Source organism: Protopterus annectens, chromosome 13.part0, assembly GCF_019279795.1.
Source record: "Protopterus annectens isolate FY-2018-M chromosome 13.part0, PAN1.0, whole genome shotgun sequence".
NCBI lineage: Eukaryota > Metazoa > Chordata > Ceratodontiformes > Protopteridae > Protopterus > Protopterus annectens.
This window is the reverse complement of record NC_056747.1, coordinates 204370524-204384133: the sequence shown is the minus strand read 5'-3', so window position 1 is coordinate 204384133 and position 13610 is coordinate 204370524. Positions and strand designations below refer to the sequence as shown.

Sequence of the window (13610 nt, the reverse complement as noted above, 5' to 3'; positions counted from 1 at the left end):
TGTGTGTACTTAGAGAAAAAATACAAGTTGTTTTCTTTAGATAGCTGCTACAACAAATAGGAAAAAAATTGATTTTGGTCTGTATACTAGAATTTTTTTTCGTTTTTTTTTTGTTATTGCAGTGTTATCTTTTTAAAGATTTTTTTGACTGTTAAAAGTTTTACGTTAGAACAGAAAGCAGACCCTCTCTTTTTGTGAGGAGTAAGGAATACTACTACCTTACAAATTGTGGGAGACGCTACAAAATTTTCATTTATATAAAGTAATACAGAATGCCATCTGAAGTTTTATTTCAGACAGAGGTCAGAATGGACTGCTATCAGTTTAATTTCTGCAAGTCTTTTCAGTTTCTAATATCATGAAAGGAATGGACCCCATTCCTAACTTAAAGTATGATTAAAGTTAATGAAATTAGTACTGTTTCCATCGTTGACGTTAGCTAAACATGTTCTTCGAAGCAATCAGATGTAACTCCTTCTGCAATTCATATGGAGTTATATGTGTTGGTAGCATGTCTAAATATGACTGTAAATTATTATATATATTTATGTTCCTACTACTACTATTGGAACTGTATGGGTATCTTTCTTCCACATTGCCCTCACTTCTGCTTGCTAATCCTGGGTTTTTATGACTTTGTGTCTCACTGGGTGTAGCAATTTCAGTGATCAATGCTGCTTTTGTCTTCGTTTCATGGACTACTAATTTAATTTCCTCACATCTGTTTTTTGAACTGTCGGTAATGAGTGATGTCATGTGATGTAAATTTCCTATAATGCTTTGTGGCTTATGTTTCTAGTGCTTTTCAGCTACTTCAGTATTGTAATGTTTACACAATCCCCAGTGCAACAGTCTTGCTAGATTATTATGCCTTTCAGTAAACAGGTCCTCTGACATTAGTGTATCATACCCATCAAGAAGTTGTACAACTGTTTCCAATCCTGTTTTACAGAACCTGAATTTATTTGTCTATCCCACATGTTAAATGTACTTTGTAAACCAATGTGTTTATAGTCTACTGTCCTGGGCCACCAATATTAACGTTTCATCTTTTGGTTTAAATTCACATCTCCTTAACCATTCCTGTATCAGATTCTGATCAACATGAGGTTGTTCCAGGAGTTTTCTCTACTTACAACTATATTTTTACCTTTTTCACATTTCTTGTCTTCTTATCTGATGCTTCTCCTTAAATGTTTTTTTGGGTTTTTTTTTTGTCTTTTTTGGCATTTCTGTTCATGCTTACCACTGATATGCTTCTGCTAAACTAAGTAAGGAGGTTGTCTTAGACTTGTTCTCCTCATGTTTTAAAAAATTCGCTATGTTTGGATCTGGTGAGGTCAGTACATATATATATATATATATATATATATATATATATATATATATATACATGCAGTCCTACAACTTCAGATCAATAGATATAATCAATTTTGAGGAGGCCCATAACTCCTTCACAACAAGAAATATATATATAATCTTGGCATACTCTGATTTTTATATATAATTCAGTAAGTCTGAAGCATTTTTCTTGTTTTCCTGTCGAACTGATCCATTAATCTTTGGGGCCACTCCATCATTCAAAACTATAAGAGCAGGAAGAGCAAACTGGCTAGGACTTTGTTCTTAGAAGTCAGGACTGTTTTCAGTATTTTTTAGTCTTTTAAAATATTCCTTAGTGAGTTTTGTTCCCATATCTTCATGTTCTATTGTCAGTCCTTCATCAGTTCTCAGATATTTATACACTCCCCCCTGCTCAAATTCCTTTATATCACATTCCTTTTCTAGACATAATTACTTGTTGTTGCAGCTTTCCTGCTTCAAATTTGTTTTTTCACATTTATCAAGACCAAATGATATTCATATATCATCTGAGAACACTTGACTGCTTGGAATTGTGCTTCAGCTGCTGATCTGAAGAACTATATAGCCTTAAATCATCTACAAGAAGATGAGAGATCTTTACACTTTGTTGCTTTCTGGGAGCAACATTGTAACAATGATCTAATGTACTAAGTATGCAGCTTAATGATTAATGGCAATTCAAAAAAGCAGCAGTGACAAAGCATTACCCTGTAATATCCCCCTTTGAATTTTTATCCCTGTGATAATAATGTGTCCTTTATTATGACTTAGCTGCAGAGTGGTTTGCCACTGTTTTATGGTCACCATAATGTAATTGATGAATGCACGTTGTATCTTGTATATCTGTATGCAACTCATTTATCCATGAATGTGGGATGCTGTCAAATGTTTTTTTTTTTATAATCTACCCATACCATACTTAGACTCTTCCTCTTTTTACAATTCCTCATTATGACTTATTAATAACAAACAATCCTTTGTTCCAGATGACTTTCTTTTGTTACCTTTTTGTTCTGTTGCCATGATTGAGTTTTCTTCTAAATGACTATAAACTGTGTTAGCATCAGTTCCAGTATATAATCTGTACATTGTCGGAAGGCAAGTTATTGGTCTGCAGTTTTTAATATTGCAGGTTCACCATTAAGGGGGGTATCATAGTTCCTGTTGATAACCATGTTGGTGTCTGCTTTGGGATATACCTATAAGTAGTTCTTATTCAGGACTAAATCTTCTGTAGGTGGATTGGACACTCTAAATTGGCCCTAGATTTGAATGTGTGTGTGTGTGCTTTCAGTGGAAGGTTTGGTGCCGGGCTGGCAACTTGACACTGTAAAACTCCACTGGCAATCATGAGCGGACAGGTGATCCACTGTGGCGACCCCTAACCAGGAAAAGCCAAAAGAAGAAGAAGATTCAGGACTAAGTCTTCCTGTAAAGATGGTAACACGTTTAGCCTGGAGTTAAGTACTGCATCTGGGCCAGGGATTTTTCAGTTAGGAGCGTTTTTAATTTTGTTTCAATGTTTTTGGCTGTTTCTTTATCCCATTTCATATCTTGCACATTTGAAGTTTAACTGTTTCTTTTACTTCTTCTGTCCATTCAGCAACTTTTTATGCTACACAGGGTCATCATATATATTTCTCCGAAATGTGTCTATTCCTTCTTTTGTTAGGTGGCATTTCTATTCCTTTTACATAGTTTTCCTATTCTCTATAAAACTTTTTGGGTCATCAATAAATTGCTTATTTTGTACTTTTCCTTTATATTTATCTGCATATCTTCTAAGTTTTTATTTCTGTGCTAATGATATCTATAGTTTATTATTTGCAATAGTGTACAATAGAGCCTGTTCTGGTACTGCATGCGGCTTGGGTCTATGTCACATAGTCGAATGGCCACCCTGTTGAACATATCATCTCATCGACAATTCAGGCCATCAATCATTCTGACTGAGACTGTATTACGGTAGGGATAAGGAAATTTACCCTTTTCCCCACTGTAGTGCGACCTTGAGGTTGGTATTTATAATTAGCGGCGGTGTGGGGGTTTGATGGACTGCATTGTCGATGAGATGACATTCGACAATGTGGCCATTCGATTATTTGACATAGCCCCACATTGGTCCATAATCTGGAGACTCATTGTTCCATCATGCTGTGATGTTACCAGAGTTGGATTTTCTACACTAAATCCTTCACTTCACAGGTAATCCATAACTTCATTTTATGTAGCTTTACCTTCTCCATTACTAATCCTCTGTTCTACTTTCTTCCTTTGTGATCATATTTTTGCATTGTAAAACTTTTCATATCTAAGTGCCTTTCCCTATATTTCTTTTTAAATAACGTTAGAGCTGCTTTCTTTGTCATGATTAGTTCGACTTTTTCCCTCGCGTAAGTATTGCACCATATCAAATATTGCTTTCTTTCTTTCTCATATCCATATTTCTTTTTATACCTTTCAAAAATGTCTAGGTTTTGTTATTTGTATTTTTGTACTTCCTCAGTCTCTCCTTTTTCCAAACGACCCAAAGTTTCTTGTTCTCTATAATGTTTTTCATTACATACTGTGCGAGTGGTCTAGTGTCATGCTTTGTATGCTGCTTTTCTTGTTTTTCTCTTGTTTCATCGCAGTGTCAGTTACTTAATTTTCTTTAAGTTCTGATGTTCTAGGGTAGAACAAAAGTCAAGCTTTGTAATTATTTTTTTGTGAGGCCTAGGGGAAGTTAACTGTGAATTGAGGGTAGAGTTTGACACCACTTTCATGTGACACCATTTTGAAATTTTCTGCAAAGAGCTGCCAGAACAGACCCCTCTGTGTGAGGAAATTTGATTTTCAACAACTCAGCCACCCTATCCCTGATGCATTATTATACAAAGTGGCTATTGCATTTTTAATTTGACTTCTGCAATCCTTCTGCTTCATCTTCATCCAGTCTTCCTAGTAGTCACTGTGAGACTGTAATAGGAAGCACCCCTCCACCTTTGTCCTAATCAAACTTCAGCAACCCTGTACGTACTAACCTCTCACCTATGAACTGCACCCATTAAAATCCGCAGCTTAAACATTTTCCTCTCACCTATGAACTGCACCCATTAAAACCCACAGCTTAAACATTTTCCTCTCACCTATAAACTGCACCCATTAAAACCAGCAGCTTAAACATTTTCCTCACACCTATGAACTGCACCCATTAAAACCCGCAGCTTAAATATTTTCCTCTCACCTATGAACTGCACCCATTAAAACCCACAGCTTAAACATTTTCCTCTCACCTATGAACTGCACCCATTAAAACCCGCAGCTTAAACATTTTCCTCTCACCTATGAACTGCACCCATTAAAACCCACAGCTTAAACATTTTCCAGCTCATTGTCACAACCTCTCACTTGCAGACGTACTTAACTTCATCTCATTGCACAACCTTACTAATGCTAGTTAATGCTTATCTTAACCCTGCGCATTACCTTACAAAACCCCTTTATGTAACACTACCTGTATTCAAACAAATGCAGCCTGCAAGTAATAGGGTTCTACGTGGTAGATCACAAAAGGAAACTGCTTCCTTTCGTGTTCTTTTTTTTTTTTTTTTTCCAAAGGTTTGGGCATTTTATTTGTATTTTGTTAATGAAAACATTGATCAGCTTGTGTTCGATACTTTAGCACTTTTATCAACTTTTATAGACTCATGCACATGCGTACAAACCTAGATATAAATATCTATAGATAAAAAAACGCTGCTGCAGTTTCCAAGGAAGTGCCATCTGAAAGCTGATGATTTCAAATGACTGCCTAAATTCAAACCTGTTCAAACTCCCTCTTTGTGATTAAGTGCTCCATAAAAACAATCAGAATTTCAAACAACACCAAATTTAATATACACTGTTTTACCACATGTATTCTGTGGTATATCTGAGTCTACAAATATGCACTTTTGTTCCACAATGAGCCCAACTTTGCATTTGTTTCATACTTCATTTTAAATAAAACTGAAGACATTTGAATATTGAAGTACAAGAAAGTGACCCAACATTTGTATTTGAAATGCCATATCAAGAAATAAGCAGCTTACCGTCTATATAGAGGCTGTCATTTTCAAGTATATATACACCCATTTTGGTTATGTTCTGTGTGTTAAGACTAAATTCTTGGTACACGCTAACTCTGTTAAATGTTGAGCTTATCGAATCATTCCTAATTTTGCAGACGGCATTGACAACAGTTCCAGTGCCTTGACTTTCCATTCTGTTGACAGAACATTAGTTCATGAATAATTAGGATATCAATGCTTTCAGCTATAATATTAAGAATAACCATTTAAATTTATACAAATGCTGACAATATGGCTGTTAATGCATTGTGCTCTACAGGACACAGATCTGAAATAATAGTCAAGGTAATTGCAATAAGCATTATCAAATAACAGTATGTTAAGCATATTTAAGTAAATGTTTGAGAATTATGAGAAACTACACCTACATGCAGCCAGAAGGGGTGGATTTTGACTTAAGATATTTCTGCCTTGAAGTCTATTTCTGACTGCAGAAGCTATAGTTTATATGCATATGACAAATATTTTTCTCTTTATCTCGCTAAGAATATGCAAAATTATATTACCATGATTTACTGTCATCTTAACTGAATAAAAAATATGTTTCTAAGTATTCAATTAGACTAAACTTACCTGAATCCATCTATTTCACATCCATCAAAACTGTTCTTAATAGAAGTGCTGTTAAATGTTTTTTCTAACTGAAAGAAGAAATTGTGGTCAGTAAATTAGAATTTAATTTGCCATTTCTGAATAAATGCTTTTTTATCTCTATAATTGCAGTTCCTACCAGAAAAACTATGTTCTCCACTGCAGACAAAAAGAAACTGGATGTTGGATAATTTAGCGAAGGTTGGAAGGGCAGATTATTTATTGTGAGATTGACGGTAAAGGTCTGGTAAATCATTTTCATGGCTGCAAAGAATGCAATTAAGTTCCAATGAGTGCCATAACACTAGAAAACTGTAAACTAGTGCAGGAAAGCTTCAATTTCAACATTATAATTGTACTATTCATTTGTTAACATCAGAAATTAAAAAATGTAACATAAATAATATTTCTAAATTATTTTTAATAACTGAATGAGACAAGGAAAGAAAAAATAAGAGTGAAACATAATACTGAATCCCAGTCTTGCAACATAGTTGTCATATACAGGCACTATAAAAGCAGCGTTTGACAATGGATACTATTCATTACTTTATTGTAAGCGTTATTTAGTTTAATATATTTTAAACAACTTTGTTACCACTAAACTAATGAAGAAACTCCTGGTAATACTTGATTCCAATAGCTTAAATTAGCTTCCTGGTTATCAATTGGAAACAGCAAGCTGTTAATAACAAACATTGTCAGCTTGTCTGCATTAACTAGTGAACATCTGAATCATCCCCAGAAGGGTGTAAAATAATAAATGCTGGCCAAGTAGTCTGGTCAGTTAATCTTTTTTAATAATTATACTTTTATCAGCTGTCAAGTGACAGAGCATAATAAGCAAACCTGACAAGAAGCCAAAGTTTATATAAAATGCAATGCATGTCAGTGTGATTACAACATGTTTCGTTGCCATACTTAGACATATCATGGAAAATATAATAGTGAAGAAATCCATGTGGTAAGAGTCAATGTGCAGTTCAGAAAGTTTAAGTGAGATAATGGCTGGACAAGTCCACCATCAGGAGGTATTTTACACTGACATCCCATTTGTGAGTATTACTCTGAATAGACCAAAGCATATGATTTAAAAACAACTATTTGCATAACAGAGATTATTATGATCGATTAACGAGTCAGGAAAGTTTACTGTGATCCATAAACATTTCTCTGAATACTTCCATGAGGAAGAAATTTATTTAATAAAAGATAGTTTGAGCGATTCTTCTATATTTATCCAATACTTATTTAAAAAAAAAATTACTCAAACTGAAGTTTAATGTACTTGACAGTTTCTGTTGTTGACAGCTGTTTTGTTGAGACACTTTGGTTGACAAACAGCTAATCAATATTTGTGCAAGCTTGCTAATTGCTGGGGTTGGGAAATATGCCATTTGTCCAGTATTGTATGATCTTGGAGTTGTGATATACAATTAGTAGGGATGTGGGCACATAACAGGGATTGCCTCTTACAAAAACATGATTTTAAAGTTGTATTCTCTGAGGTTATGTCTCACAGTATGTGCATTGCCTTGCTGAGTTTGTTTTTTTTCCTTCATTTCTTTGATGTCGACTTTAGTGACATCAATATGTGGGTGTTTCATTTGTTGTTTTTATTTATATATATATATATATATATATATATATATATATATATATATATATATATATATATATCTATGGAGAGAGGGAGATACACATATATGTATATCCTTCAGTTTGCTCAATATCATTTGCATTTCTTTTTTGTAGTAGTAGTAATGTGGACCAAAGCCATAAAGCCCTCCAGTGTAGTTTTCTGATGTTTGTCACAGAACACCCCCAGCCCCACTTTACACTTACCCTTCTCTTCACAACTACATTTTTTTCCAGAGTTAGGATAAAATAAATCTTTTTGTAAAAAGCCTATATGCTGTACTCTCCCCAATGAGTATGGGCTAGTTTAATAAGATTTGGCAAAGCAGTGTTAATGTAAGTGAGGAAAATTAGCCAAAACAGCAAATTCTAAGAAAACTATTTTGCCAGAAATGCATTTCTAGAACCTAACTTCAGTGACCACTTGCATTAACTGATGTGCTTTAAGCTTTCACTCCTGGTGTATTTCTGGCCTGCTGTAGCAAGACAGACAGAGTGCACATACTACAGTTACAGGCTGCAGATGTGTTGGGCCTCAGAGTAGCAGATGCCATAATCAGACATGGACAGACACCATGATCAAGAGCAAGTAAGTGACTACAAGATGTCTATCCGACAGAATAAAATGCTGTTTACTTTACTAACATGAGCAAAATTTAAAAACACAGTACTGAATATAGTGATTATTTAGATAGACTGAAGACAAGGTTAGGACATCCAAGAGAACACAAGTTCAACTAGCCAGGCTATGTTATGTGACTGATAACATGCATTCCTTCATGTTCTTGAAATATCTGGATGATATTATTATAAATATCGGCTAGTAACCTTATTACATTGTTTCCTACTCTGTTGTTTAGTATCCTGTTATGCATTTATTATAGTGTTTCCTACTCTGTTGTTTAGTATCCTGTTATGCATTTATTATAGTGTTTCCTACTCTGTTGTTTAGTATCCTGTTTATTATAGTGTTTCATACTCTGTTGTTTAGTATCCTGTTATGCATTTATTACAGTGTTTCATACTCTGTTGTTTAGTATCCTGTTATGCATTTATTATAGTGTTTCCTACTCTGTTGTTTAGTATCCTGTTATGCATTTATTATAGTGTTTCCTACTCTGTTGTTTAGTATCCTGTTTATTATAGTGTTTCATACTCTGTTGTTTAGTATCCTGTTATGCATTTATTACAGTGTTTCATACTCTGTTGTTTAGTATCCTGTTATGCATTTATTATAGTGTTTCCTACTCTGTTGTTTAGTATCATGTTATGCATTTATTATAGTGTTTCATACTTTGTTGTCTAATACCATACTTTGTGTGCCCGACTGCTGTTTTGCTGTCTTAACATTACATCTGCAAGATGTTCACATTTGGTCCCATGTCTAGTATGTATACCTGTGTCTCTAGTGTGTAACCGCTCTCTTTTTCTTCCATGTCTGCCATACAATGTGCAATCACACTGTGGTACATATACTCTGCTACCGGGGATAATTACTGCTTTTTATCCTATGTCTCCTTTTTTGTGATATTTTTCCACACTATCGTTACTTTTTGTTAGGTCCTATGACCCTTTTGTTTTCACTATGTGCAATGGGGTGTAATGCATCTTTTGTCTGCTATGTTTATCTCTGTTGGTTTTATCCCTCTGAGTTTTTGCTGTGTCCATGTTCCTAGCCAATATCTAGCATCCCTCCCCCTCTCTCTTGTATTGTCTTAGCTACCTTCTCTTCTCTCTTCATTTTCCATACCTGTGTTTAGTTATATTCTGCATGGTTTATGGCTTCTGTTTTACAGTACTCTGTCCCCTGTCCTTCATTTCCAATTCACATGTGGTTCTAGGAAGGTGTTGTTTCACATACTCTATAGCATTTCCTGTGCATTTTTTTAACCCAAATTCCTTTTACAGCCTGCACTTATATATTTTTGAGCTACCCTCAAGTATTTTATTCTTCACTTTTTAGTGACCCAGTGCCACAGTCTGCAACATCTCAGGATACCAGTCAATATTCCTTTATATCTGCAGGGACATGCAGTCACATTGATGTGAACTTCATTGGCAGCTGCCTGCAAAATTTGACAGTCCTAGGTATGCAGAATGCACATTGTAGTATTTTATTTTTATTTTATTTAACATTTGTTAACCGGGAAAGTCCAGCCTGGAACAAAGTCAATTTTCAGTGGAGGCCTGGGGGAGAAATGCTCCAGACACGTCTTTCTAACATGGGAGGAAAGTGGAGCACCCGGATGAAACCCACATGAATGTAGGGAGGGCATACAGACTCCACACAGAAGGGACCCCAGACGAGACTCAAACTGGAGAACCTCTTGCTGTGAGGCAACAATGCTACCACTGCACCACTGTGCCATCCATAGTACTGTGGTCTGTCCCACAGCCAGGTTTCATTCTGCCTTTACACAAAGTCTTATTTACATTACAATGCTCTCAGGGATTCAAGATGACTCCTTGAGCACTAAGAATATTGTGTTGCAGTAAACCTGCAAACAACTGCAAAACTAAGTAGCTGCTGAGTGGCCTTCACTCCACTGACCCCACAATGTGGGTTCTTCACCATGCCCTTATATTAATCAACCATATAGTTTCCACTTATGCATGAAAAGGGAATAAATCTCAACACAAAGTGGCTTGACAAGGTGATTTTGTGGCAAGCTCAGTAGTTCCAGGCCTCATATATAGTGTTATCTTAATTAGCTACTTTTGGTAAGGACATATTTTCTTCATTCAGTGATGTACCATACTGCCCTACACATAATGCATACCTCTGCAAAAGCTATTTTATATGAAAGCAATAATCTCTATACCATTATAAATGCATATATTCCTCCTTACATCTTCTGCATCTGTCTAATGCCATCTAGGATGATCCTAAGGATCTACAGCACCATTCTGCTAGTACATAGGTTCATAGGTTCATAGATTATTACTAAGCTAACTGCCCTTGTGAGCCATTTTAAGTCTAGCCAATTATCCCTTGTGAGACTCAAACCCTGCACCTTGTGTTTGTAAGGCAAACACCTTCACCATTAGGCCACCCTCCCAACCAAAATATAACATGCCATGTTTTGTGCAATTTATGAGAAATATCTGAATACAATAATAAATTCTCACACCTATATATACTAAAGTGTGTAAGTAGCTAATGGTCTTTTATTGTGCATTTGTTTAAAATATGAAGCAACAGTACACATCTCTGAGGCATTATGCATCTCTCTAATGCGCCCCAGTTTCTGAACATTGTCCTACTAGTCTGACTAGTACAATATTCATTATGGAATATCTAAGACCATAAACTACTTTTGAATTGTAACAGCCATGGTATTCCCCTACCACAGGAAATGTATGTAGTGTACAATAAAGGCACAGGTGATGGTATGCGTGGAATTGAAGGGTAGTATAATAAGGTTATTGTATGATCTGGCACTCTGAGGATCATGTAAGGTATTACAGTATATACTACTAACCACTGTGTAGAGGCCATCCTAGCCAAATCCTTTCCTCATACCCAACTGATTCTAACATGTTACCTTATTATAAGGACTCCTCAGTAAGTGCTAGAACCACGAATGCTCCTACCAAGGAAAGAAAATAATTATGAGGGCAACTGAGGAATACTAATATTCATCAGAAACAAGATGGAGAGAAAAAATGAGATTAAAAACATTAAATAATTCTTTAAAGCCTCTCATTTTGCATAAGTACAATTTCAACTGATAGCATGGTCCATTAATGATTTTGAGTACTCAGGGATTAAAACTTACTTGTTGGAGCACTTGTTACTGCACTCTTCTCATTATAACCTGAAAAGCAAAAAAAAAAAACATGCAATAAAGTGCCACTTGTATTTAAGGCTATTGTTACAATTACTTATCAGAGTAAAACACAGCTGTGTATTCCGAAGTACTTTACAAGCTAAATTAAATATTTAAGCATTCTAGTTACTGCAAACCATGTACTTTCACATTAAGTCAAAGGTGTCTGCTTTCACTGCTTTGTCTCTGTAGTTCCTCCAGTGTTTTACTGGTGTAGTAGGTTTGTAGGCTTACAAGTTTATAATTTTTTAATATGTTTATGGCCAAATGAGTCCATTGAGATGCTCAGCCATATCATCCAATATGGCTGGAGACTGACAGTTCCCTCATTATGAAGATTTTCTCAACACAGTTTATAATCACCCATCCAGTCATTCAGACTGTTTTGAAGTTGCTAGGAAAGTACTTTGCTTCATAGCTACGGGCAGAATATTCCAGAAACAAGGTATACATTGGGTTAGGTATCAGTCATGCCATTTGGTGGTGTTGAAGTGGCAATACAGGTTTAGGCCTGTAAAATGGCTGCCTGCTTTACCACCAGTTCTGTATGGATGAAGGGGTGTGGAAGGCTAAGAACACATCATTTCACAGGAGTTTGTATAACAATGAGTAAAATGGCAGGGTGTTTAATCTAGCAGAGTTACTGTGGGTACTGAAACCTGAGATCATTTTGGTGAGCAAATACTGAGGTCTCTAAAGCTGGTTTGAAGATGATAAAGGGAACAATAAATTCAATTACTGGCCTAATAACTGATTAATAAAGTGGGATTTTAACTTCTTTGGACCTTGGTGACATATCACAAAGGATAAGTTGTTTAGTGTAGAATGGTTTTCTAACCACTACAGAGACATGGTGGTCAAAGGAGAGTCTCATAAAAAACATATTAACCAAGTCCTAGGCAACAGTGTCCAATTACGTGGAATGTTATCTATATGGGAAGCAACACCAATGCAACATTTAGCAGTGGAGGTTATATTGCATTTTTTGGTATTGACAGTAAACCCATGATTAACGCATGAAACATTTGTTTGGTTGAGCCCATGCTGGAGAATTTGAATATCGCCATGGAATTTGATAACCACCTCCCCCAGTTTGCAATCTTCAGCCATCTTAGTTAGCCATACTCCCTTGATTTTAGCTTTTACATCACAAAAATATATACCAAAGAGGAGTGGATACAGTGCAGAGCCTTGTTGGACCTTACTCATAACATTTTTTCTGTCTAACAATATAGATTCCCTCAGACAGCCCACAACCAATCCAGTGGGCAATACATGGGTTAATTGGAAGAGCCTGTCAATAATTCCAGGATGGTGGATAGTTTCAAAGGTCATGGCAAGGTACAGATAAGTAGTTTGGACTCTGTACCCCTTAAGTAAACCTTTCAAAAGACAGAACCAGGTTAAGCAAGTATGTTCTACCATTTACAAAGCTGAACTGGTGTATATCCAGCGAAACAAGGTCACCTGTCATTGTTTATTAGTTTGGCTATATGATGTTCCATATCCTTGCAAATAATCCTAGTGAAACTAATAGGCCTGTAATTCCCAAAATCAGTAGATGGACAACCTGTGTGCAAGGGCACCAAAAACTGCCATTCTCCGTGCTTCAGAGGAAAACAGTACCTAATTGTTCCACTGGAGATCAAACCCAGGGCTTTCTATATGAGAAGCAGATGTGATAACCACTACACTGCAAAGTACAAAGTCCACAATAATCTAACATGCATATCAGCTGTAGCACACCTGAATGCAACGAGATTTCAATGACGTCTGAACACAATGTGCATATTTAGCTACACTAAACTCCATTTAGTCTAAAAGTAAAGAAAAAAAAGAAACATATTTACCATTTACATAGAGGCTGTCTGGCTGCAGAGTATATGGACCCACTGCTGTCATGTTCAGTATTGCTGCACTGATGACATAATACACTTTAACTCTGTCAAATGCAGGACTTGTAGAATCATTCTTAATAGTGCAAACAGCATTGATGGTTGTTCCACTCACAGCACTAGCTTGCCTGCTTGATAGAAACATAAGGTGTTTATTATTGCTTAGGCAGCTTTGAGTA

The 13610-nt window shown here is 35.8% G+C and overlaps 1 protein-coding gene across 1 annotated transcript in view; it reads right to left on the bottom strand.

Moving 5' to 3' along the window:
- LOC122787872 (mucin-16-like) overlaps positions 1 to 13610 on the bottom strand; it is a 262498-nt gene that overhangs the window by 111563 nt on the left and 137325 nt on the right. The window contains exons 63-67 of the mRNA XM_044054789.1: positions 13387 to 13559; positions 11486 to 11524; positions 6208 to 6332; positions 6051 to 6118; positions 5439 to 5611 (exon numbers count right to left, since the gene is read on the bottom strand). Of these exons, the coding sequence (XP_043910724.1) occupies positions 5439 to 5611; positions 6051 to 6118; positions 6208 to 6332; positions 11486 to 11524; positions 13387 to 13559 (578 nt within the window). The remainder of the gene's footprint in view (positions 1 to 5438; positions 5612 to 6050; positions 6119 to 6207; positions 6333 to 11485; positions 11525 to 13386; positions 13560 to 13610) is intronic.